The sequence below is a fragment of the Pseudopodoces humilis genome, chromosome 19, assembly GCF_049639895.1.
Source record: "Pseudopodoces humilis isolate 2021_Gansu_Grassland_sample_001 chromosome 19, ASM4963989v1, whole genome shotgun sequence".
NCBI classification, from domain to species: domain Eukaryota; kingdom Metazoa; phylum Chordata; class Aves; order Passeriformes; family Paridae; genus Pseudopodoces; species Pseudopodoces humilis.
Genome location: NC_142218.1, coordinates 5,549,966 through 5,577,073, shown reverse-complemented (window position 1 = coordinate 5,577,073; position 27,108 = coordinate 5,549,966). Strand labels below are relative to the sequence as shown.

Here is a 27,108-nt window from a genome sequence, read left to right as displayed (position 1 = left end):
ATTCACACAGACATGCCCTGAGCCCAAAACCTCTACATGTGATACACTGTGGATATTCACCTGTTCTGAAATGGATAAAAACCCAGAGTCATTCCTACTTAGACAATTAGCATGTATCCATGGTGCTTTAAAACTCCTTGGTGGTCTCCAGCTCTCAAGAAACACAAGAACATCCATTACTGACCCATGAGCACAGCAATCTTTGACCTGTAAGTCCCCAGACACTGTTTGGTGGAGATGCTGTTCCATGGGAAGGAACACCTCACCTCCTGACAGCTGGCTACTCTCCTCCTAGTGCAAGCTGGGGCCAAACCAGTACCACCACAAAAATCAAGACCCAGTCTTCCTACCAGACCCAGCCTACCTCTCCCTGTGCTCGTCTTCATGGGAAGAACTGGATCAGTCATTGCCCATGGTTGAAACTACCCTGCACTGAAAGTGATGAGCTCAGCTCCAGATTACTTCAGCCTCTGGTTCAAACCATGGCCACGGCAATCTTGGCCTCAAAGGGATGATCCAGGAGGGGAACAGACTGGTGCATTTGCCACATGAAGTGGAGCTGTCACACACCTGGCTTTTCCCAGGCATCCTCTTTCTGCCCAGAAAGCACATCCAGATAAAAACAGGGACGCTAGCCAAGAACCTAGTGCTGCTGGCCATCGATCCTGTGGCTTTGCCTTGCCTGCCTAGAAACCCAGTCACTATTTGTGTACACAGGCTGGTATTTCCACCTGGAGCCTCACAGCTCTGTCCAGGAAGTGTTACAGCAAAACTCTGCTCCTCAGCCCTGCAAGCTCAGGGTGCTGGGTGACACCAGAGGAGGGGACTGAGGACAGGAGAGATGCTCTGGTGAGAGAGGATGCCACGGGGAAAGCATCTGGCATCAGAGAGATGGGGCCGAAGATACAGCAGCTCCTCAGCCTGATGTCCTCTGTCCAGCAATGATGTCCTTGCCCCTTGGGAGGGTCACACGTAATGTGGGAACACCATGAGCCTTGGGAGGCACATGTGGGGAACCCAGAGCCCAAAACCACCAGCCAGACAACCTGCCTGTGGCACAGTAGGGAAGCCCCAAGGAATTTTCCCCTGTGACATTAAAAGAAACACAATCATCTCAGTCCCTGGGACACTCTCTTTGCTTTCACTGGTCTGCTCAGTACAAGAATTCCTTGCAGCCATGGCTTTATCCCTGTTAGACCCACAGTTCTGCTACAGAAGCTGAAGTTCTCTAGACGTCACCCAAGTTCCCAGGTTACAGTGACACACCTAGGTCTGTCCCCAGGAACAGTCGCCCATGCAGACACCAGTGGGGACCTCTGTCCACCACGGGCACACATGGTCTGGAGGCTCTGCCCGAGACCAGAATCTCCCCAGAAAAACCAACATTTTCTGTGCCTTAGTTTAAGAACAACTTAAGCCCAGGGTCAGTAGAATGCCGCTCTCTCCTCCCTCTCACACTGCCTCGTCGCTCCAGAGGCCATTCTAGGAAAGAGATGGGGGAGCTTCACATCCTCATGATGCTAAAGGAGCCCAAGGCTGCCTCCACATCTGTCTGGAGACACCAGGGCACAAGGTCTTGAAGGGACTTGAAGGGTCTTAGGGCAAACCAAAGCCCCAAACTGGCATTTTGTGGACCTGCCACAGAGATGTGGCCACCATCTCCATGCCCTTTCCTCATCTAAGCCCCTGGTACTAACAGCATCCCACCTTTCCACCCTGGACCAGCAGCACTTGCCAGGAGACATGACAAGCCCTCCCTGGCCTTGCTGGGCCTCAGTCGCACCCCTGAGGATGGGGAAGGCCAGTGCCATGGCCAGCACCAGCTCTCCCACCACTTGGCCTTCATGCACATCCCCTCTTCCTTGTGTCCAGCACAAACAGAGACCCCGTCCTTGTGCTGGTGCACACGGGGGAGGGAAGGATAATTTGAGAAAGCCTGGGAAACCAACACCAAGAGTAAGAGAGCAGAGCGTGCCAGATCTCACCCCCTTCCCACCCCATCCTTCTGGTTTTACACTCAGGTTCCTTATGTATCCTTTCCTCTGTCCTCCTTGTCCCCATCCAGCACGGGACCCCGGGGCTCACCTGACCCTGTGCCATCACCCTCGGGCCGATGTGCAGAGGGCAACGGGGAAGACGACGGAGCTACAGTACAATATTTTGGGTTGGTTTTCCTACTTTTTAACCTTTTCCGTTTGGTCTATCTGTTGCTCCGAGGTGCAACCGCAGAAGGGCTCACGCTAATCCTGCCTCCTTCTGAGGCTCCCTTAGGTGCTGCTTGCCAAGGCACCACCCGGGAAAACACCTCGTTTATCCCAGGGGAAGTTTGGTGCCGAACAGGGATGCGGAAAGTTGGGAGGCGGCGCTGTGCGGGCGCAGTGGCGGTACCGGCCCGCGCATCCCCCGTGCACAGGGCGATCCGGGCCGGCCCCACGCTGGGACCCGCACCCCTCTCCGCCCCGCAGGCTGCCCGCGGGGAGATGCCGGCCACGGAGAGCGTGGAGGTTCATTATTTTTCTTTTTTTTTTCTCCCTCCTCCTCGCCACCGAGCCCCCGGCGCTCCCGGGAGGGCTCCGGCCCCGCACCCCCGCCCGGGGGAGCGCAGCCCCTCGGCCGCCCCTTCCCGCGGGCTCCCCGCACTCACCGGCCCCCTCGACCTTCTCGGAGCCGCGGCTCCAGGTGACCTGCCGCGTCTCCAGCTTCACCTGGAAAGTTTTCCGCTCGGGTCGCTGCGACTTTTTGGAGTAGAAGAGGGTCATGACGGTGCCCACCTCCAGGCTGCGGCAGAGCTGCGCCGCCTCCGCCTCGCTGGGCGCCCCGGGGCCGCCGCCCGGCCCGGCCGCCATCGGAGCGGCGAACAAAGGGGAGCGGGAGCGCCCGAGCCCCGCCGCGCCCCGCGCCGCCGCCGCGGGAGGGGAGCAGAGGAGGAGGAGGAGGAGGAGGAGGAGAGGGAGGAGGAGGAGCGAGGAAGCAGGAGGGAGGAGGGAGGAGGGAGGGGAAGGGGCGGAGCGTGGCCGGGGCGGAGGGCGGGCGCGGGGCGCGCAGCGCGGGGGCTCCGCGGGGGGAACCGCACTCCGTGCTGCGGTTCGGGGGCTCGGAGCATCCCTGCCCAGTGTCCCGCGGGGGATCCCGCACCCGGTGCTGCGGTTCGGGGGCTCGGAGCATCCCTGCCCAGCGGGGCAGGGGCAGGTGGGGCCTTGCGTGGTGCGGGATCGCGGTACCGCAGCCCACCCAGCGCGCCTGGGAACCGCGCCACCCCTCCTCACCACGGCACGCCGGGGGGACAGGAGGACTCTGCACCCCATGGCGCTCCTGGGAGACCACCCTGCACCCCACAGGTCCCCCGTGTGCCATACACCCCACAGGATACTTCAGGGGCCCGGCACCCACAGCAGGGTTTGCGTGAGATGCTGGCGTGATACACGTGGGGTCCCAACGCTGCATCCCACGGTGGCTTTTCCTGGGGACAGACCCCTCCGTACGGCTGCCGCTGGCACCATGGTGTGGCTTGATGAAGCCAGCTCTGCGTTTGCTGTAGGTGCCTCCACACGGAGGCCAGCTGGATGGGGCTTCCACGGTGGCCTGTGGCATCCTGCCCCTGGGGGATGTGTAGGGAGCCGGGGGTCACTGGACACTCTCCAGCTGCTCTCCGGCCCCACAAAAAAACAGGGTTAGAGACCACACAAAAGGAGAGTTAGCGAGGGGATAAGTGCTTGAATTGAGAAGCTTTTCAGTGCAGTTTGCTCCATTCATGTGGTTAAAGCCTGCAATTTCCCTTTCTGTGTGCCACTGAGCTGCTTCCCCGTGCTCTCCTTTCCATCAGGGCACCCCATGGCCCACTGGGTGCTCAGGCTATCCCATTTATATGTATAAATGTATATATACATACATACATACATACATACATATATATATATATATATATATGCACATGTATAAAATATGGGTTAATGGACCTGATGATCTTAGAGGACTTTTCCAACTTCATTGATCCTACGATTTTTTTTCTTTTTCCCAAATTTCATGATTCTGTGAATACACACACGTACATACACACAGGCCCATGGCAAGGCAACCTGTGCTCAGCAGTTCTCATCTCATCCCCCAGCTCATGGCTGGGACTGGGAGGGGCATCATTTTCTAAGTGAGGGCCCATCCCTGAGTGGATCCCACATGAGAGCAGCTCCCTCTGTCCTACTGCTTCACCTGCCTCCACAGGGACATTCCCCAGCATACACAGTAGGAGCCCTAAAAGGTTGTTTAGGATCCTACCCGGCATCTGGATATCAAACAGGCAAGGACAGACACACCAGAGTGAGAGCCTGCCGTGGTAGAAATGAGCAGTGTACAACAGCACTGTAAGGATGCTGGGGATGTGCTCAGCTGAGCCAGAGCTTCTGGAGCCTGTGCTTGGTGCGGGCACAGCCCTCTGGGCCTCACTCTCTCCGGGGTGAGCCGCCGTGGCCGCTGGGGAAGTTGCTCCCGGGTTGTGGAACGGCCTCGCTTGGGACCGGCAGGAAGCAGCCGGCTCCCAGTGGTCCTAAAATAGCTGAGCATTATGGGCACACCCTTGTTTTTTGAGGGATAAAAACCTGAGAAGGGAGTGTGGCCATCGAAGGAGCAGAGAAGGTAACTCCCTCTGTCCCAAGCACTGCCTGTTCCTGCTGATGGGGAGCACCCGGCAAGGTGTGTCCTCATAGGGCAGCTGGGGCCAGCGTGTGGAGGATGTGGTTCACAATGAGCTGTTTGTGATGGATATTTTTTATTTTCCAGGTTTGACTGATCACCTTTTAACCTTGCATTAGCTCTCTAAGATGCTACATGCCAAGGAATTCCACTGTTAAATTTGACAGCACAGGAAATTCGACAGCCTTTGTGTGCCTGCTGCCTGACAGCCCCATTTGGTGGTCCCAGCTCCCGGACCAGCCAGGCTGTGAATCACCCCCATCCCTCAGGGTAGCAAAACTTCCATTTATATTCCTGTTTTGCTTTTGAAGAAATTCCCTGGATCGTGTTCATCATGTAGCTGTGGAAACCTGGGGGTTCTGCAATGTCCCCTTGCAAACACCTCAAGGAAAAGGGGGATTTTCCCCCTGGAGTGGCCCCAGCACCTCCCCCTTCACATTTCCTAAGCACGGGATGCTATCTCCCATATCCTGCAGGATTCATGGAGCAGCTGCATCCTCCCACCAGGAACAGGCCAACGGCCAGGTGACCTCTGGCTTAAGGACATGCTCAAGGCCTGGGGAACAAAATCCAGGGAAAATCTGAGACCACCCCACAGGCAAGTGCAGGGGATCCCTGCAGCCCAGCAGCCTCTGGCACCACTGTCTGGGGACAGATACATCCCTGTCCTGCCCTGGGATCACACACTGACAGGAGATGCCGATACTCATCCAAACGAGCGGTGCAGTCCCTGGGAGAGATGCCCCTCTCGGGTTATTTATTCATTCCTGCTTGCTCTGCGCTACCTGGGGTGGGAAAAGACAACACCAGCCGAGAAAATCCCCACGGGGGAAGAGCTTCCCTGGCGCTGCAGGAGCAGGATCTGGAGGGCCCTGAGGGAAGGTGCTGGGAGCTGCCCGGGCGGGTGCTGGCAGATGCGGTGTTGTGCCGGGGATGGAAAGCAGAGCCGCCCGGGGCTCGGGAGCTGCTGCGGATGCTGGCGCGGTGCCGGCCCCGTGCCGCACGCTCTCCGGGGAGCTGGGCAAAGCCGTGCCCGCAGGCTGCCTCCCCCCACAGCCCCTGCCCCTTCCAGGCATTGTGAGATTCCTCTGGATGGCACCTGGTGAGAAGCCCACTGCAGCTCCGGGTTCCCTGTCCCCACTCCCCAGCGTTGTGTGGGGAGCACATGCTTTTTTAATATCGAATTCACCTGGTTTCAATTTTCAACCCTGGAATCCTTAAGACTTCAAGGGGGTTGGGGCTGCATCCTGCAGGGCTTTGCACCTCCCCTCGGCTGCCAGGCCCTGTCCATGGGCTTGATGCACCAGATCCAGTTCAAACCTATTTTACCTTCCTTCTCCACCGGTCATATCACTGCTGCCTCAGTTTCCCTGGCTGCCAAACACAGGCCCTGTTGTGGGACAGGAAAGCCGAAGTGGGGTGGTGGCACTGGGGCAGGTGAGCACAGGCGCTGCAGTGGAGGGATGCAAGACAGGACGTGGCACGTTTGTGGCCATTTCTCTGTTTGCACAGTGAGTCAGTGGGGTCTGGGATTTCTCCATGGAAAGCGTGGGGTGTGTGGTCCTCACCCTGCTGTGCCACAGGGAAAAACACCGATTAAACCCTCCTCAGCTCCCTGAGGGACAGAGCCCGTGCTCCCCAGGACTGGGAGGGAGCTAGGTACATTTCCAAGGGTGGGTTTTGCACCAACATCCTTCTCCTTCTTGCTGACACACAACACACTCCAGCCTTGGACATCAGCCTGGCCTTGCACTTCCAGACAGAGCAGAGCTCTCCCAGCCTGGCCAGAGCAGCCCACCATGCCCAGGGAGAAGGTGGATCTGCCACCAGCAATGCTCAGCTGGGGGATCCCCTCTGTGGGAGAGCATCTCTTCCCACTGCATTCCACAATTCCCCGTTCAGTGGTGTAAGATACTGGAATTTGTAAGATGTGGGATAATTGGGCCAGGTCTGCAGGCGGGAAGGAGGGCTGTATAAATAGAAATGATATTTTTACAGGCTGCATAGTTCAGGCACGGGCAGGTCGGGAGCACAATGAGCCCCTTTCCCTCTCTGCTGGCATTTTCACCACTGCACCTTGGAAAGGCCCCAGAGAGTGAACAGCAACTCCTGCCAAATTCCAAGTCTGTGCAGCCACAACAAAGTGCCTGGAAGATCGCAGGGAGCAGCAGGAAGCGCTGCTCAGGGCTGGCTGCCCAGAGGCTCCTCAGCTGGCTGAGCCTGACCCCACAGCCACCCTCGGGGGTCGGGGAGCCCACCCCAGTTCTGGGGTCACGGGGAGGTGCTTGCAGAGGAGCCAGGGCTGTGTCTGCTCCACAATCCCCGAGGACACCAGGGCTGCTCCCAATGCCTGGGAGGAGAATGCATCCATCACCCATGTCCTTGCTCAGCCATGAAGGGGAAGGAGCTGCTGTCCCTCCATCCTGCTCTGGGCAGAGGGCTGGGGCTGAATAAAAGGCAGCAGAGAAACCAGAAAAGCAGCTCTGGCGTCACTGCATCCCCCTGCTCTCTGCTGTGCTGGGCAGAGCTTTTCCCAGGACAAAGTAAACCGTGATCTGTGCCTGCCTGGAAACCACAGTGACCACCACAGAGGGTGCAGCACAATCACAGCAAGGCAGGGATGGGCCACATCCTTCAGGGAATTCCTGCTGGGGCTGGGAACAGGAACTGCACCCCACCATCTCCCCCAGCCCAGCGACCATGGGGGCCCCGCATCCAGGGCCGGAGGTGAAAGAACACAGAGACACCAACACTCAGTTAAGTTGTAGGAATTTATTTTAAATAACCTACAGTTGATTAAAAGGGAATTCATGATAAAAATAGAAGATACTTGTTGAGGAAAGGCTGCAGGAAATGGTCTTGCACACACACTACGCTAACAATGCCTCTAAGACTAATGATTATAGCAAAAAAAGGTTTCACATTAAAATTCTGCTTTTTAATTTTTTAAAATTTTTTTACACAATTACAAAAGAAAAAAATAAAAGCCCTAAAATCTTGATTATTTTCCTTTTTTGGACCAATGCTCGTTTCCCTCGAAATTTATTGACCTGTGAAACTTCTTTTTACACAATAAAATCTTTCAAGTAAAAGAGGGGAGTTGGGCTTAGAAAAAAAGGTGGGGGGGAAAGGTAAAACAGTCTGACAAACCTAAAAAGTAGATAATTGATGGAAGTGTACAGAGCATGTTCAGAACAAAGGGTGATGGGAATGTCATTTGTTTCAAATTTCACTTGTCCTCAAATTCCACACACATCTTTCCATCACACGGCCCCCTCCCCCCACCCGCTCCCCAAACCTACACGATCTTTAAGATCATAAAGAAAGAAAACTGTTTAAATATTTTAAAATAATTAAAAAGAAATAAAAATTCACATTTAAAATAGGAACACTCAAGTCAGGAGGCCGATTTCCCATCATGATTTGCTCTGAACAATTGTGGTGGATATTTGTAATTCATGTTCCAATGCCACGACTGTTTCAAGTGACAAATTGAAAAAATTTGGGTATTTCCATGACTATAGTGACAGCTGTAACAGGTGCGTTGGGTTCCTTAAGTTTTGTTTATTTGTTAAATTCTGAAATGGGGCGGGAGGGGAAGGGCAGGGGTTAAGGAGTCCATTTTCTATTAAAATATAGAAGTTATTGCAAAACCCTAACTGTAAAAACGCACCAATATAATTGGATTTTGTATACAGTAGCTAAAGATTCCCACGCTCTCAGTGTGATGGTGAATTTGCCTGGCGGAAGGTTGACAAATCCCCCATCCACTTGCCCTGCCTCAAGAGAAAAACCACACAAACCAGACAGCTAGAATTTGGATCTCTGAAACATTTTTTAAATAAGTTGTCCATAGGACAACTGGCTCAGCTCCTTTAAGATATTTCCAGGTTATGCTTTCTGCAAGATGTTGGCTGTTTTATCTGATGCTCACTTGCCCCTTTCCTCCCCCTTCCCCAGCATCCAAGGACAAGTAAGGCTCACAGTTTATCAATCTCCCTAAAAACCAGGCTACTCCCTTTTCCCATAAAATTCAGCTCAATAAAAACAGGTTAAAACTCATAGTCTTCCTCTGCCATGTCGATAGCCCAGGCAAATTTCTCTCGCTGGGTTTTGTTATAAATCTTCTCTATAGGAATTCCCCACTTCTTACACCTGCAGGAGAGGAGATGCTGTTAGAGTTAGGGATAAAAGCAAGGCCAGAGACCCTGCCCTTGTTGCTATGTGGGGGGGACAAGACAGAGGTGAAGGGGTGGGGTGGATCACTCCAGCACAGCCCAGGCAGGTGCTTACCAAGCAACAGAGATCCTGGGATCCAGATAGTTGAGTTTGGAGGTGCCCAAAGCAATCTGCTTGTTCTCCTCCCTATCTGTAGCCTGAACCTCCAGCTTCATCAGCTGCTCCTCGATCCTCTGCACTGCTTTCTTCTTGCTCTCCACTGTCCTGGGGTGGCAAAGAACAAAGCACTGAACTCCTGATGCCCTGCCAGCACTGTGAGAACCCAAAGGGATTCTGCTCGAGGTAAGCAATGCCACCAGCCACACAGGGCAGCTGTGTCAGCACAGATGGTGGCAACACAGTCAGCACATGCAATTAAGAACTGACATTTTCCAAGAGGCAGAGCAGGAATCTTAAGCAGCAGTTTTGTTTTAAAGGGTTGGAAGCAACAGCCTGAACTGTTCTGATGCTACACCCACTCCCAGAGCAGCCCATCTATCCCTCAGTAAGTCATGCTGTGATCCTGCTCCCAGAGCTCCTGTAACTCAGCTCCCCCGTGCAGAACTCACGGAGGTGCCTGTGCAGTAATTATTTGTGCAGCCCTGGCTCCCCAGGAAGACAGCAATGCTGCACACTGGTCCTGGGCAGCAGCAGGGTGGGTGAGCACTGGCAGAGGCTCAGCTCTGAGGGCTGGGCATGAGTGACCACATCAGGAACTGCAGGGTCAGACCACCCCGCAGGGGGCCATTTCTCCATGCACAGAATGAAAAGGGCAAAAGAAAGCCTTCCAAATCACAGGCCAGGAAAGTGGAATATGGGGTGAAGGACCCCTTCTGGGGGTATTGCACAGCCCAGTAACACCAGCCTTACTTTTTAGACTTCTCATCCCTCCGGACCTTGGCATCAGCTTTGGCGCTTTTCAGTTCCCTCCTGGCATCAGCTAATTGCTCCTTCTTGGCATCAATCTAGGAGAGGCAAAACCAGATGGCAGCACTGAGAACAAGCTGCTGACAGCTGTGTCAGTCACCCCTGGGCAGCATGACCCAGGAAGCCACTTTGTGACCACGTTCAGAATCTATCAGCAGTCAGATCCACTCCTGCAGAGCAATCCAGCCATTGGCCACTGCACAGCCAAGTGTGGTGAGATACCACCCTCAAAAACAGGACCTCACTCATTTCCAAAGACAAGCTGTGCTGGGTGCTTTCTCACACAGCTACAACCATGCAGGCCAAGGAATTGGCTTGGTCTGGCCTGGCCAACAAACCCCTCCTGGCAGCTTGTTTGCCTTCACTGCAACCCACCACTACCAGCTCTCTGATGGCTACATGGAAGGATGATGATCCCTGATCCCTCAGCAGGAATCAGCCCCAAATCCTACACACTGAAAGGTGTTAATGCTTCAGGCAGCTCTTCATCAGTAAGCTTGGGATTCAGGGAGATTCAGTATTTGCAGCCCCTGTTCAATCGCTCCCCTTAAACATCCCCAAGCTCTAGGATCTAGGGTGAAGGCAGCCATGTTAGGGGTTATGGAAGCAGGGGACACTGCAGTGCCAAAACAGAACTCTTTATTGTGAGGGTCACTCTAAAGCCAGACCAGGAACAGACCTAACCCCTTTGGACCTCATGGCCTTCACCAGAAACAATCTGCAAAGAGGTCAGGTCAGAGGGGCATCATGTACTATGTTCACGCAGACAGTGGCCTAGTATTCACACAACAGCGGTGGATGCCCACTCCAGGTTCTTTAGGGGACACAGATCAGAGCCAGAGACTGCTGCTCTCAAGTTTCAAATGCAGCAGAACACACAGCTATAGGATGAAGGCAGAAAAAGGGCCTGGTGTTGTTCTTTACAGGTAAAAAACAACTCAAGAGAAGCCCCTTCCAGCTCAGCACTCATCTCCGAGCAGGCCCATCTCTGATGCACACCACCAACTCCTGACAGGGAAAAGCAGGCCCTGCTTTCACCCCAAGGGAAAGGAATACTGACTTCCTGAGATGCAGCACTTGGAGCCCTGCTACCCCAGAGCTGGGCAGGGGGAGGTACCTTGCTCTGCAGATTCATCATGGACTTCTCGAAGGTTTTGGGTGGAGCTCTCTGGTGGTTACACAGAATGGCCACCGCTCTGTTGGCACGGTTGTAGGAGAGGATCTTTGCTGGGATGTTGTCATCCGCTGTGAAGGACAGGAGAGTGGTGAACAAGCGAGTTCTCCAGGGTGTGGTGCCCCAGCCAGTGTCCCACAGCCACTGCAGAACCAGCCTTCCCCTCCTATGCCCTGTCTCAGCACCACTCCAACTACAGTCCCAAGCCTGGCCACTTCACCCCAGCCCCTAACCCTTTCTGGATGTTTTTCATCACTGCTGACACCATCTCAACAGAGGGGAAGCAGAGCCAGAGCAGGGGACAGTGGGACCACCCTGCCCAGGACACCGTAGGGCTTCACAGGTCCAACGTGCCCACTTGGTAAAGCTGCAAAGTGCAAGGCAGCACAAGGATGAGCAGCCAAGAAACATGGGGCAGTTACACATGCATCTGTCTTGCCTGTCATCAACAGAAAGCAAACAGATCTGGTAAAGGATAGGCATAACCTGGAAAGCACACCCTGCTGTGCTCACAAGTCAGTTCTGTTCTGCCCCAGTGCTGAGCTGCTCAACTACCCCAAAAGACTGTCTGACAACAGATTTTTGGTCAGACCTCAGCTGCCTGACATTTGCACTGGGAGAACTGTAACGAGGAAGTGGTGAACAGATATACAAGTTGGGGCTCAGCCAAGGAAGCCAGGTCGGTATCACAGGGTAAGATCTGTTCCCCTCACAGCTTCAGGGGCAAGACTTACGATTAGTGAGCTCCTTGAGCTGCTGCTGTAGCGTGATGGAGGCATTGTAAGTACGGAATACCTTGGCTGTCAATCCCTCCATAAGGTCTTGAAGGTGTTTATTTAAGATACTGGTCTAAAGAAGCAGAAAGGAGATGACAGTGAGCACTAGGAATGACCACAGTGTTTGTGAAACCTCTGGATCCATGGCTGACACAGATGTGCAGCTCATGGCTGAGGCCTGGTGTACTCAGATCTGACCACAACAAAATAGCCACAGCTTTACTGAAACCACAGTAAAAGTGAACAAAGAACCAACAAGTATTAGACTGGTAACAAATACCACAAGTGGCCAAAAAAGATTTCTTTGGTGGGGAGGTTTTGGTTTCCAGCAACAATAAATGTGCCTGGACCACCACAGTGCTCCCACAGAGCCACGTGTGCAAACAGGGAAGGCATGTGAAAATCTGTCACCTCACACATTCATCATCTCTCAACTCTGATAAAACCTCTCCAGGTCAGAGCCAGGCAGGCTCACCAGGACCAAGGCCCATCGCTTTGGGAACCTGTCGGCACAGTGGACAGTTCAGACACCAGACTGAGACAGACTCTCACTGCTTTGAGGCTGCTCTGGAAGAAAAGTTCCACTGAAAGCATTTCTGGAACAGAGCAGCTGTTACTGCCTGGTGCAGAGCAAGCCTGTTCAGGGTCCTCCACCTCCCTCAGCATGAACTATGTGCTTACATTGAGGCGGTCAAAGAGGTCATCCTCAGGCTGCTTGTTCTCCATGAACAGCTGAAGATTCTTAAACACCTGCAGGAAAAGAAAACCAGGAACATCAGGCACACAGACCAGACAGCACTGGGCAGTAGCAAGTTGTATGAGAGCAGTCTTCCAGGGAAGTCATCACTGCTTCCAGGGAACAGTACTGGATGTACCTCCCATCAGGCAAAGACCCATCTCTCAATGCAATGCTTGTGCTACAGGTTCCTCCCCAGCAACAGGAGTTCTAAGCCTTCCATGCCCTCTCATCCTTTCGGCCGAAACTACGGTCAGGAGACTTGACTGCTCTGGTGTAGCTGCCTAACAGAGAAAGAGACCCCAAAGCTGCTGTCTTTTCCTTACTCTCCCATTATTACTTGAGCATTTCCCATGGACTGAAGCTCCAAGAAACCAACCCTCCTCACTGCTGCATTGTTTCATACAATTTCATCCCAAACATGTTCCACTGGAGTAGGGAGAATAATCAAAGCATCTTTGATTATAACAGAGACCACAAATCCCAGTTCTGCCTGCTCCAATTCTCCAGCTTCTCAACAACACACATTCTTCTACAGATACCCAATATACAAAGATTTCTAGATCCACAATAATCAACTCCCCATTTTAAGCACTGAAAAAATACCAAGAGATACCAATAAATTTAAATAGAAAAATGTTTTCTTCTTTACACAGGGAGCCAAGAATTCCAGCACACATTAATTTCCAGAGCGACAGTAGTTTGATTTTTTTTTTTAGTTGTTTTGTTCCTCAAGGGGCCAACATTTACTGCTGACTGTCATGACAATTACCACAGTATTATACACAGGGTATCTAACTCAGACCACAGAGCTGTGGGCCAGATGCAAAGCTGTTACACCCACAAAAACATTTTGGACAGTGCCCTCCAGGTTCACGCTGCTGGACAGGGATTGATTCTGAAATGAGGCCAAAATCACAGCAAATTTGAAACTGGTGGATGACAGAAATAAAGGAATTGACATGGCATAAGAAGTCTTGGCTGGCAGGCACCCAAGTTCATGGGCCAGAGATATCAGGCACCTTCTCCATATGCTCTGGAACAGCCAAGGTCAAGATCTACCTCTGTGAGAGCTCAGCTCCAACATGACCCAAACCACTGTGACAGAGGTGCCTATTATCAAAGCCCCAGTCAAACTGCAGCTCTGCCAGTGCCAGCAGTATTTCAGAACCATTTATGCTGTTACTTGTCACATGGGCCTGCAACTCCACCATCTATAGGTGACAAAACCAACTCTGACAATGAGACTGAGACCCAGGAAGCTTCTCTAACACAGCTGTTACAGTTATGTCAACTCTTCACACTGAGACCACAGGGAAGAGCTGCAAGATGTCTGAACACTTCATCTGCTGGGCTGTGTTACACCACAAGGATGTCACATTAACTGACTTATTTTCTGGCTCAGTATCTGAGCAGTGATAAAGCAACCTGTTAATGCCATCCAGACTGTGCTGACAACATCTCTGTGCTGTTCAGTCTGTGTATGTGCTTGTGGAGGTGCCTTACCCTCTTCTCCACAGGGACTTTGTTGTAGTATCGGATGGAGTCCTTCCCGAGGAAGTCAAACTCAACCACGTATTCCTGCCCATCCAGCTCAGGATGCAGCTTGATGTGCTCTACTCTCAGAGAGCAGCAGCCCACCGTGTCAGCTGTCTCTCCTTCTTCTTTTTCATTACCAGCTCTCAGGGCAAGCTACATTTATATCAAGACAAGAGAGGTAAGGAATTCAAACTGTCCCCAGAAAAGAGAGATGCTGCAAACCTTCAGATACTGGCCTAGAACCAGCAGTGTCCAAAGGAGCATATCTCCTTTTTTTTTTAAGTTTAAGCCAGGATCCTCTACCAACTTCTGCTCATTGAGTAACTCAAAATGATTTACTGAGTGAGACAGTTCTGACTAAAGGAAATTTATTTCAAGAAGTGTAGCAGTTTTTAAAAATCAAATTGACTTTCATGTGAACTCTACTTGAAACAACTCATATGGTTCAGTTGTTCATCTTCTATGATTCTACCTATTCACTGCACACTAAATACATTTCAAATAGCATACAGGTTATATAAATATTGACTTGTATAAATTATCTAAAGGCTACATTTGGCTGCATAAAAACACGTATTTTAACAGTGCTGGCTAAAACAATTTTTAACTTTTGAAATCTTCAGTGGTCATATGAAACCACAATTTTTCACATCAAAGTTCCCTTGTTTACATCAAACCATTTGGAACAAAACCTGTTAATTTAGTTAGTCAAGACACCTACTATACTACTAGGGAACAGCTCTCTGGGAACTGGTTTTATGTTGCTTTAAATGCATCAACACAACTGCAGTTTTCTTTATGCTGTGGTGAAAAAATTAACATAATTGCAAAACCTCACAACTGTGACCACATACTGAAGAGGTGACAAACCAGCAGAAATTCCCAGCAGAAAAACTGAAACAGCTGGAGACAAAAGGCCTGCACAAATTTCCCAGTAATCCAACTGGGTGATTCTGGAACCAGGCTGTGAGCCTTGCCTGAACTAAACAATGCTGCCTGAAATAGCCGTGTTTAGTACAATAGTTCATTGCTCTGGATTCCAGGTAATGGGAAGGAAAAGGAGCCTGCCTGTCCACCAGGAAGTCTCAGGATACCTTAGTAAATGGACTCAATTCTGCCTTCAAGACAAACACACAGCATTCCCAAGCACTCCCAGCAGGACAGGGAAGGAGGCTCACCTTATCGATGAAGTACAGCGCCACAGCCCTCTGCCGTACTTTCATCTCTTTGGATTTCCAGTCTTCTCGGTATTGGTTCCGGATTTTATCTACACACTTCTTCAACCTCCGAGCTGTCTCGTACTTCTGCCAGTCCTTCTCGCCCTGCAGGGAAATTGGAACAGAGTCAGCACTACAGAGCAGGCAGAGGACTGGCTCCAATCTGCATCTCAAGGCTTTGCAAGCCCGTGTGTGGCAAATGGCCTCGCTGCACAAAAGTGCTGAGATGCTGCTGCTGCACAGCTCAGCTTCACACTGTGCTGCCACACAGCTGCAGGTCATTCAGATTTCCATGATGTTAAATACTTCCATGGAAGCAGCTAGAGAGAGACACAAAAGATACATCTTCCCTGCTTCTCAAAATACAAATGGTTTCCTTTGCTTTATTCAGATGGCACTTATGTTCTTTCAGCTGTGTAATTAAATACCCATAAAAGGCAAAGGCAACATCAACAGTTCATCATCATTGTTATACATCCAAGACACAGCAAAAAGAGGGTAGGAATTCACAAGGAATATAGATATTTTTCCTCCTCTATTTGTAGGACAAACTCCTTGTTTCCAATCCAGGAAAAAATCTCTCAGAAAAAGACTTCATGAAAGGAGCTTAAATTCTTGCTTTTATGGACTTGATCCACAGACTGGGTATTTGCTCCCACAGCAGGAGTTTGTTTTCCTTCAGTCATGAGCTCTTTACCAGCCTTCTCAGCCAGGAGCCTGGCTGGGTTTTTAATTTTACAAACGACTAATTAACAACCCATGGTTAGAACTTCACTACAATACCAGGCAGGGGAAGTTAAGACCAAATGCATGTGAAATATCCACCAGAGCAAGACTGTTCTTGGATAAATCGTTTCATTTTAGGTTTACAGAGGTTAAAAGATTCCTTCTAAAATGATACAATGATGCTTTTCAGGAGACACTTTCCAGATTTCACCTGCTCTGCTGGGCAGAAACTGTATCCTCTCTTTTCAAGGGGGAACAGAAGCACAGAAGCTTCCCTATGTTTTTCAACTACTATAGGACGGAACAATCAGACAGCTTTACCTCCTATCTCTTTCCTAACCCAAGAGCTCCATTTTCTTCCTGGAAACATGACCAGGAAGATTGCTTCAGTTTTGTTTTTTTAACTGGATCTTTACCTTAATTCTTGAGCTAGGGTTCAACATGATGTATTTGATAGAGCCTTGGATGTTCTCAGTCCATGACACCAGCCAGGTCACCTTGTTATCATGCCGGACCTCCTTCCACTTGTGTCCTGGTGGAGGGGCAGGGATTTTGGAATCCCTACAGAGAATTAGAAAACAGACAATAAAAGCTATTTAAAGAAAATCTCACCAACATCAAAAAAAGAGAAGGTAATAAAGTGCATTACACAAAGAAAGTGTAGGGAAAGGAACTGAGGCAACAGAAGTGCATTATATCCACAAGCAGGAGACCAAGTAAATCAAAATGAACAAAGATCAGGGATGTAACTGTTACTAACATGTTCCTGCTGAAGAATTATACTGTAGGTGGCACACATTGCTAGGACCAGTTTTTATCTGTGAATGCTGTAATAGTGTGGACACTTATGAGGACTAGAGAGAGTGGTGAGAAGCCCACCAACCCTAACCTTCAACATCAAGCAAGGGCAACCTATGTAGAAGAAAATGATTTTCTGGAAATACTAGCAGGGAAGGCAGTTTAAGCAGATGTAGGCTGTAGGCGTGAGGAGGAAAATATGTTGTAAAAGTTCTACATGAAACCCATGATTGCCTTGCTCAGTCTTTGCTTTTATGACTCAGTTTCTTATCCATATGAGAACAAGATAAACTGCATCACTAGTTCTACATATTTGAGTATCAGCTTATACAGGGTTTTAAAAAATGAGCTCTAGAAAGCAAAGGCAAGGTGTGAAGCATGCAGTGCTCACTTGCTGCAGTTAATGATGATGTCTTCAGGCATGATGCGTCTCTTCAACATTCCCATTTTGGGATGGTTCCCACGACCTCGGAAGAGACCTGGGGGTTCAATCTTAAAGTTGGCAATCCTCTCCTTGTGGTTGTCCATCACACAGTAACCATACTCCTTCAATAGCCGCTCGTTCTCCTCTTTGATTTTCTGGGAAAAGCCAAAAGCAAAGATGACATGGCACACACAGCACCACACGCACCTTTGTATGCCAAGGCTTGAAAAATTTTTATATTTGTGACACACTAATGCTTAAGACCCAACCAAAAACCAGATCCCATCATGGCAAGTGTATCAGACTGGCCAGAAGAAGAATTCATAAAATGCACACAGCACAAATAAACTGGAGAAAAGAAAGAATGTGTAAAAACTCTCTGAAAAGTTTTGTTTGAGGAAAACAGATCAGTGCTGGTGAAGGCAGCTACAGTTTTGCCACAATAGAGGTGTGTAACTCTATCCATATATCTCAGCTTCAAGGGTATCCCCAGCACAGTACTGCTATTTTATATTTTATACTGAGCATTTGATGTCCACTGGACTTCCTATCTTGTTGTTTATATATAAAAATTCTTTGTATGAAAGACTTCTGTGTTTGAAGTCAGCATCGGAAAGCAGGCAAAGGAATGTCTCCAGGCTGCTGCATGTCAAGCCTGTGTCAGCAAATGGTTTCACAAGCAGAACACAGTCTTCTAAGAAAGAATGTGCTGAGATTTCATTGCATACTTCTGTGCCTGAACTCTAATTATACAGAAGGAAAAATAAAAACATTGCAGCTCAAAATAAAACATCTGACCCACAGACAGCACTGCTGCACTGGCTAAGAAACAGAAAAAGCCACTTCTGCTCCATTTTAAGAGCTACCATGGACAGGAACTGAAGGGCTCACCCACATTTATCAAATGGAAACAGCAGGAAGACAAGGGTTCTCCATTTTGATGGGATCCCTCTGATCCCAAAGGCTGTAATTCCAAGCTGCCAGGCCCTTCATTCAAAGGATAACTACTAGAGCATTGCAGAAGATCAACTGAGAACGTGGGGAGTTTTCAACTTCCAACATCCACTGCAGTTAATTTAATTCTTAACCTATGAGACACTGTAGCCATGCTACTGGATAATAAAGTCCATTTTCTATTCAAAGAAACAGCATTACTTGATGTTTAATACTTATTTTCTCATTTTATTCACTAATGCCATTGCTACATTCTTTCCACAATCCTGATCTATACCATCTTTAACTGAGTATCCACTGCTCATTATTTCCCAGGGACCAAAGAACCCAGAAGCAGCACTTCTGATTCTCTGTATTAACTTAAGCAGTTACTTAACTTTACTTAAGCAGCTACTTACTTAACTTTACTTCCTTAATCAGGATCAGCCCTATCAACATAATTTCAAGTCAGGATGAAGATTCAGCTGTAAACACAGTGCTTTGCCCTACCTGAGCTGCACAGTGCAGACTCCAACAGTTCACATGAAAGCAATCATCTGAAAGCTGGTGAAAAACACTGACGTATGCACAGCAAGGAGAATGACTGCACAAAGATGTTTACAACCACAAAGTCTCCTAGAATTCCCACTGGTACCTGTTTCTCCTCCTTGGACATCTGTTTCCTAGCTTCCGACTGAGCTTTGAAATACTGGCTCATGTGGGTGAAGTCACACTTGCTGAGGTTGGTGATAGTGCTCTTCTCTTCAGAGGTCATTTCCTTGCAGAAAGAAAGCAGTGCTTTAAGTTTACACACACAAAGTTTTCATGCATAGCAGAGCTTACCCTACTCCAGGCAGCCTAAACAGAAACAACAGGCAGGTTCTCACAATAAACCCCTCAAGAATCCCCAAGTTCTTGTACAGGCTCACTCCAGCTGAGGTCAAAGAGGAAAGGACAAGCAGCAGATCCTATGCAGCATTTGCTTTGCAGGGTTCTAATCTCCCTGGGCAATGCTGCACCCCTTTCCAAAGAACTCCCACACCCTGACTGGTGTGATACCACACTCCCTCCCCTGCTGAGGGATGGGAGGAAAACCCAGAAACATATCCAGAAAAACTGCATCAAACTAATCTAAAGGTTTGCTGCTATGGCTGATGACTGAGGTGAACACTTCCATTTTAGTTCTTTGGAAGGAGTTTCCTTGTAGTAAACCTGGCTTTACACAAGGTATGTAACAGGCAAGTCAGCTACACCCCATCGTGCTGCAACAGAGAAACCTGACTTTGTTGGTTTAGAAAGGCATTTATCACAGGGTCCTTCCTGATGAAACTACAGGAAAAATGGGAAACTTTACAGCTAGTCTGAGACAGCTTTTAGTTGCCTCAAGCCAACTTTTGTGTGCAATAGAACAGCAGCCCCTTTTCACTGGTCAGTGCTGAGGAGACACTCGCCATGTCCATAGTGCAGCCCAGGACTATGTGCATACCTTTCTCCAATCCTTGAAGAAGTTTTTCCTGAAGATCTCCTTTGTAGTGTACTCATGATCAAGCATTTTTGCAAAGAATGTGGCAACTTCTTCTGCTTTGGTACTCAGCTTCATGACTTTACCTACAAAAAAAGGTTTTCTTCTTAAAGAAAATTGTAAACAGGAATCAAAGTCATAAGGAGAACATAGTAACTACCCTAAAGGATTATATTTTTACTACAGAGAAGTTTGTCTTAAAATGTTACATAATACAGCAACTTGAATGGACAAAGGAAACAGAGAAGCACAATTGCTTGACTTCCACCACAAACATTTCGAAAAAAGTTTCCTCTAGAATCTAAACATTAAAGAAAGCAACAGCAATCTGATGTGAGGCAGGTCTGGGCTGCAGGGCAGGAAAGGGAAAAGGCCTGCTGCAGGAAACCTTCTGCTGAGCCACCCCCGTGCTGGGTGTGCTCCTGGGGAGACACTGCTGTTTGATGTCAAAGAGGCAGGGATTTTATTAAATTTCGTATTCCAGCGCTCAGACATATGGGAAATACAGTCCCTGTATTCCTTTTCAATGCACAGACAGACTCCACCTTGGAACACCCCTTCCAGCCTTTAGCTATTTCTAGGCAGGAAGAGCCCTTCCTCTGGATACACTACAAATAAGCTGGAAAGAGATGCCAAATATTGAACTCTCCTTCACTGCAGGGAAATGTGTCAGGGTTCTGCTAATTGTTCCCTCTGCTGTGGGAATGCACTCCTGCATCTCCAAAGCAGTCTCAAAAGCCAGTCATTTTTAAGAAAGACTGAGCTGTCAGTGAACGGAGGAGTCACATTCCAGCTTCTCTGCATGACTGCAGCACAAAGTGGAATTGCTGCAAGGGAAGACTGAAACACAAGGGAACAGAGGCTGCTGCAGCATCGAGGCTGTGCATTCCACATCTAACATTCCTATCGAGCATTTTTTGGTCCTGACTGCATTCCTGATGAAACATGGGGTGCCAGTGATCCCTCTGAAGGATTCTGCATGCAGCTCACATCTCCAGCTAGTTTAGCTGCAAGAAATAAAGTTCCAGTGGTTGGCAAACAGTCAATACCTGGGGATTTTTAACAACCATTTTACCGCACAAAAGTGAACACAAGAAACTGTTCAATGTGTGCTCTCGGGGAAAAAAAACACCATGCTTTGGATTTACTACATATTTGCAAAAGTTGCATCATCTCTAAAATTAAAGCATGGGAGTCAGCTATAAAGCCTTAAGATCTATAAACCCTCGTAAACCAGGACTTAGCAAAAGGCCCTCCCAATGATCTGAGAATATTCCACAATTAAATTAAGCCAACAGTAACTCTGCCAATTTTTAAGCTGTAAACTAAAATACAGCATTTGTTTGCTTATAACAGGAAATGGGGGAAGGGAGAGACAGCAAGGGAAACTGTTTTTCCAGGCTGCAATTTTAGCTTGACAGAGGCTATCGAGTTAGTAACATGTTATGGAGCTAAAATCTCTGATATTTTTCCCAGCTAGCTGAAGGCTCAATCACCTTTATCTAACCACTTTAGAATATATTTCATCGGACACAATTTCCTTTTTTTTTTTCACAAAGGTTTGAAAAGGCTGTCAGTGACAGAGCTGGTAGAAAGAAAGGATTTATTGAGGAGTCATGAATATTAGTTATTTCAAAACAGAAAACCAGAGAGCAACCAAGAGACATAATGAGCAGAAGAAACCCCATGGCCACGACTGCAACTGCCACCACCTACACTCTAACCTTGCCCCATCTACAGAAAAATAATGTGCAAGTTTGAGTCACCTCTAGACTATGAGCAGTGACTGGTTAACCCACAGGCACTGAAAAAGGATGGCTTTGGCATTTCAAGCTCCTTCCCTGAGTCGGTATTGCAGGCACTTCCAAGAGCCCCAGCAGTTGTTACGTGAGATGAAAGCAGGCAGTGAATCCCAAGGCCAGGGACAGATCCCTCCAGTGTGAGCCGGCTGCTGGCCAGCCACAGCCTCATTACTGGGCTCTACAAATCACCCTGGGATAATCTTGAAATGAGACAATGCCTTGTGAGCACAGACAGAGGCTCTCAGCAGCTGCTGTGTAAATCAGACATCTGATTTTTTGCCTAGTTTCTCAAGGAAGACTTATGGGATGTCTTTATTTGCCAGACCCCCTCCCTCCCCAGTCCATGGCTGTTGAGCTTATTGATGAATTTCTGTGATGACAGAGGCAGAGGTTGCAAAAATCCCTGCAGAGGCTCCATGAAACAGATAGCTGGAGAGACAAGGAGTTTATTGCTGTCTGCACCAAGGGATAGCACAGTGCAATCTGCCCCTCCCCTTCTCTAGACAACAGGAGAGATCATGCATTTTTCAATACAGGGAAACAATTTCCAACTTTGTATCAAGTTCTTATCAAACACTAAGAAAGAAGGCTGTTGACATCAGACAACCTTGATCATTTGTGCTACTTGCTTGAAGATGGCCTTTAATAGCATATTTATTTCACTAAATTGCTGCTGAAAATGTAATGCCATGTATTCCTCAGTATTTAAAAACACTATGTCATGTCACATGAAAACAGCACGTTGCTCCTGGATGAGTTCCATGTGCAGATGTCCCCATCACCAAAAATTAGAATTTCATCCATTCAAATACTTCCCACTTAATTCAATCCTGGGTTAATTTGATCCTTCATTTAACATGATCACAGACTAAAAGGAAACACACAGGTCATAAAGTCTAGGCTCCAACAGGCATCACATCATATAATCCCTTCCACATGAGCCTCCACCAGCCAGGCAGCCCAGGAGACTTGAATCTCACACCAATTAGTTCTACCACACGCAGTGGTCAGGGAATGGGACCATGACTTACATGAGAGGGCTGTGTCCTTGAGACCAGGGTCATCCCATTCATTCCTACAAGATCCTAATCATCTGTACCCAAATTCAATCATCTTTTATATTGCTCACATCACCAAATGATGATGAATTTCACCACAGATGATGGAATTTGCAGTTCTTGAGGTTAAAGAAAACAAGAGCAAGCCTAAAGGTGACCAGTGATGAGGCAGCTACAATTACATACTCCACTGGTCACTGCTACTCTGAGGCACCAGACCCCTCATTCTGCAAAGGAACCTGAGATATTCAGGGACTGAGAGCAGGTTCATGCCTGTGTCACTTCAGTGAGCAGAATTCAGCAGGCTCAGGTAAATTCCTCTCTTTCCACAGATCTCACTTCGCTGCTGAGGAGCTGATTTAAGTGAACCACTAAAACACAACCACCTCCTCACCTCTTCAGTCCCCAGAAGAACACCGCAATGCCCTGAGATGTTTATTTCTCTTCCTAGCAAGTAGGAACACAGATTAACTCACCATCATAATAAAACTTGACATTTTCAGGCAGAGGTTCATATGGTGGAGCAAATACAGGACCTTTGTGCTCTAGGAACTTCCATTTAATGCCTTCAGGGTAGCGCTCTTCTTCCCACCTTCAAGAGAGAAATATGAACCAATACAATTTTAAGCTCTCAATCTTCATTTTATTACTGTGTGGGTATGAGAGTATGCTAAACCAGCAAGAAATCACTGCTTTGTCAGGTACAGACCAACAACAAATACTCAGTGTACTATCACCATTTAATTCCTTTTTTCTCCTTTTTCCAAAAGCACAGTCATATCCATGAGCAGAACACCTTGGGCTGCAGATTATCTGATGCCATCCTATTCCTCACCTCCCATTTGCTCCTCTTTTCACAAAATCATACAGCTGAAATTGCTTAGATCTTAAGAAAATAAGACTTGGACCCTGTAAACCAACTAGGATCATGCCAAATTAGTTTCAGCTGTGATCTAACATCAGGTCCAGGATGCCTGCTCAGCAAAGTCAAACAATTGTGGTATATTATGCAGCTGCTTTCAGATGTGGACAATATGCCGTTAAGGGAAGAGATAAAGAAACAGATGTTCATTTATGACCTAAATGAGAATAAACCTGCTTGGACAAGAAAGACTAAAACCTGCTCTGTCATTTTAAATTCATTCCAATTCTCTGGGTAAGAAAAGCATACTTGAAGAGAAACAGAGCAGCCCAGAAAACTGCATGTCTACCTTAAAGACGATCTATAAAAATGCTCTGCAAGTGATGTATTTGGTATCACAACACAGCAAGGCAGGCACCACCAATCCCACGTTCCAAGGGAACAGGGTCAGCAATCCATCTGCAGAGAAAAGGGTCCTGCCAGGCCAGGATCCCCCCTCTCCCCAGTTCCCAGACCACTGATTCCACACTCCTCCCCTCTGAGCTCCTTTCATGATTACCACAACATTTCTGCTACATGCTGCTGGCGCAGGATTCCCTGCTGGGAAAGGCTATTTCACCTCAGTGATCAATCAACTGGAAGACCATTAACCTGTCACAGCACTCAGTCTCTGAATTGCCCAGACAACTTTTTTGAGCAGCCATGACAATAAAAAAAACCAGGAGTTTAAGCTTCAGTCTGGTGTCAGCCCTAAGGAGCAGCAGCATTCCCATTCCAGGTGCCACAGCAGATGAGGAAAGATGTGCATGTACTGCCTGCATCTCAGGAGCTGTGAAACACTGGCAGATTGCTTCATCTCTACTGAGATAAAAGTCACAGCATGGAAGATAAACACTGTACAGAGACAAGAGTTTCTGCTAGAAGACACTCAAAATCCTTCACTTGTGTCTGTGCATCAACAATTTAGGAACAGCAGCAACGCAGCAGCTGGCTGGAGTTTGAAAGGCACTGTCTTTGACCACACCACTGGACCTGACTTCTTCTGATGAGAAGCAACAGCTTCAACAGCAAAGCACCCAAACCCAGCTATCAGTACAGAACTGCATGTCAGACTTCAGGCTGGGAAGAAGGCTCGAGTAAACTATGTTGATATAAGAAACCAATATTGACACAGATTCCAAATATTTACATTCCTAATGATTGCTGTTTTTTGTTTATTTAATTAATTAGAAGCTAGAAATAGAAATATTTTGTCAAACATAGGCCTAGGTTCTTCCACCCAGAAGCTCATTTCAGCAAAATAAACCTAAACCACTCTCAGCCAGAATAAGCTTCTTCTCTCTGACAATGAGCAATTTTACTCCAGTAAGAACAAAATAAGGGCATCATTCACAGCAGTTACTGCTTTTCAGGACAGGTTTGTCAGTCTAGTTTTTTTAAATTTATTCCTCTGGTATTCACTTGGTGAGAAATTCAGTACCTCTATCCCTTCCTGTTCTTTAACAAAGGACACCTATAAAAGCAGTACTAGAAAGGCAGCAGTTTAAATAGCTAGCAGAAGGACATTGTGCCTTCTGAGAAGGCTACAAGGAAACATGGGATTCATGGGGTAGTTTCTAAGCTCAAAACTACCAAAAAGTGTAGCACAAAAAGACCACAAACAATCCCCAATCCCACTTCCATCTTCCTAAATATCACACATAAGCTTTAAGACAAAAGGTAAAAGTGACTCTCCCGAGTATAGCTGATTTTTCAGCCTCATTTAGTTTCAAACAGAAAAAGCATTACAGCACCACTGCCCTTGGCAGCTTCTGGTTCTAAAGCAATGTTCTACACATGATTTTGTGGAGAATGCTGCCTATTAGCAAAGCTGCCTCACTGATTCCAGCAACAACTCATCAGTCATACAGGCTTCTTAATTAAATCCTACATCAAACTTGTCTAAATATGCCAGGGTGGCTCAGGAAGGAAAAGTTGGGGAAGATCTTTCAAGTGGAATGAAAAGAGAGAACATTCTTGGGAAAAAACCCGGAATATACCACAGGGATATGTTATTTCAAGGAAATGAACTTGCTGTAACACAAGGTGGGAGAAGTGCTGGTAAGGTGCACCTCTGGATCACATTCTTCACACGCAGATGGGGCGTGAAAATGACCTCTGCAAGAGCTCTGCTCAGTGATGAATGAGGCCAGTGCCTTGGGGATGTCTGCATCAAGCACTCACACAAGTGAGGATGAAAATGCTCAAGGCAGCAAGCACTTGAGGAAGCAGCCAAAAAAAGGTATCAGACGCTCAGAAAATCGACTCAGATGGAACATAAAATGCCCTTAAGAAAAACAAGTGAAGTGCAGATGAAACCTCGTCCAGCAAAGACACGATACACAAAGCTGCAGATGGATGACAGGAACATCAGCAGAAGGATGCAGCTACCTCATGCCAAATTCTGCAAAACATGCTTTCCAAGGCACTTTTCCTCAGCAGTAAGCACAAACTGCAGAGCTTAACACTGCTACAGGGGCCTGTGCTGCCCAGGCAGGTGAGGGGAGAACAGCACAGCTCTCCAGTAAAGGTCTGCTGTTCAAGGATGTAGCCCACAATAAAAGAGAGCTGGAATGACAAAATATTGAGTTAGACAGAACCAGTAAGGGGAGCTGAGACAAAGCCAAAAAGACAACAGATCGTTAAGGCTTAAAAAGACCTTCCATAGCTTCCTACTGCTTCATGTCCCTGTAGTTTGGTAACGGTACAGCACATTAAAAATACACTGTCAAAGGATCTGAGAAAAAAGGGGATTGCTTAGGAAAAAGGGAAGTTTTGGGGAGGGGCTGGAAACCCACGTTTCTAAGGGATTATTCAAGTACGAAAAAGATTTGCAAGTGCTGATGTTCTGAGGAAGTTGTGACAGTCAAAGAAAAAAATCTAGACTATAAACACACAGAAGATGTTTTTCTTTTTAAAGATGAATCAATGATAGTGCCAATAAAGGGTACAGGACTGAAGCTGAAAGTATTGAAGAAGATTGGAAATACTTTCCCCAACTCTACACATCTAGTAAAAACAGACAAATGATCTGAGGAAAGATCAAGGAAACCTCCCTGGAAGGTCATAAAAATACATTACAGATGGAGAGAACACACATGCTTTTGAGAAATACATGTGCACTAAATGAGGGAAGTACTAAGGCCAAAACTTCAAAACACACAAATGGTAGCTCCCTCAAATCTAGAAATAACAGCTTAAATTACTATGGAGGGTTAAAAAAAATCCAGCAGGTTTCTTACGCAGTGCACTACTGATGCATCACAGGTCTGCCTTCCAAATGAACCACAAAGGTCAGACTTATTTAAAAAAGGTTCTAAAAAAATGTAAGACTGGGGGCTACAACTTCAGTGACGTTGCTTAAGTATCCTGGGCAAGACAGAAAGTTTTTCATTTAAAACTCATTTTCAGAAATCATTTGTCAAGCAGGCTGAGCTAACTGGTCACTTGATCAAGTGTCATTTCTGTGCCAGAGGCAGGAGCAGTTCTGAGCTGACACCCAGCTAGAACGAAAAGGCAGACTCTCACTCATGCTGGATCTCTATGTAACACAGGTAAATTCTACTAGAATACTGCTTAACACGTCTGCACTCATTAATATATATTCCTTAATCCATTTGCACCTATTAATATACTCCTGCTGACACCCCCAAGCCTACAAGCTTTCGCCC

General features: G+C 47.9%; 2 protein-coding genes across 5 annotated transcripts in view; both read right to left on the bottom strand.

Moving 5' to 3' along the window:
• PLCG1 (phospholipase C gamma 1) overlaps positions 1-2,893 on the bottom strand; it is a 41,899-nt gene extending 39,006 nt beyond the window's left edge. For all 4 annotated transcript variants that reach the window (XM_088064693.1, XM_088064694.1, XM_014254198.2 and 1 more), the window contains exon 1: positions 2,645-2,893. In XM_088064693.1, the coding sequence (XP_087920819.1) occupies positions 2,645-2,846 (202 nt within the window). In that variant the 5' untranslated portion in view covers positions 2,847-2,893. The remainder of the gene's footprint in view (positions 1-2,644) is intronic.
• Positions 2,894-7,438: 4,545 nt separating this feature from the next.
• TOP1 (DNA topoisomerase I) overlaps positions 7,439-27,108 on the bottom strand; it is a 66,305-nt gene continuing 46,635 nt past the window's right edge. Inside the window, exons 9-21 of the mRNA XM_088064594.1 lie at positions 23,013-23,128; positions 19,641-19,762; positions 18,810-18,932; positions 17,189-17,376; positions 16,416-16,560; positions 15,235-15,378; positions 14,024-14,209; positions 12,463-12,531; positions 11,740-11,854; positions 10,949-11,076; positions 9,775-9,869; positions 8,980-9,129; positions 7,439-8,841 (exon numbers count right to left, since the gene is read on the bottom strand). Coding sequence (XP_087920720.1) covers positions 8,739-8,841; positions 8,980-9,129; positions 9,775-9,869; positions 10,949-11,076; positions 11,740-11,854; positions 12,463-12,531; positions 14,024-14,209; positions 15,235-15,378; positions 16,416-16,560; positions 17,189-17,376; positions 18,810-18,932; positions 19,641-19,762; positions 23,013-23,128 — 1,684 coding nt within the window. The 3' untranslated portion in view covers positions 7,439-8,738. The remainder of the gene's footprint in view (positions 8,842-8,979; positions 9,130-9,774; positions 9,870-10,948; positions 11,077-11,739; positions 11,855-12,462; positions 12,532-14,023; positions 14,210-15,234; positions 15,379-16,415; positions 16,561-17,188; positions 17,377-18,809; positions 18,933-19,640; positions 19,763-23,012; positions 23,129-27,108) is intronic.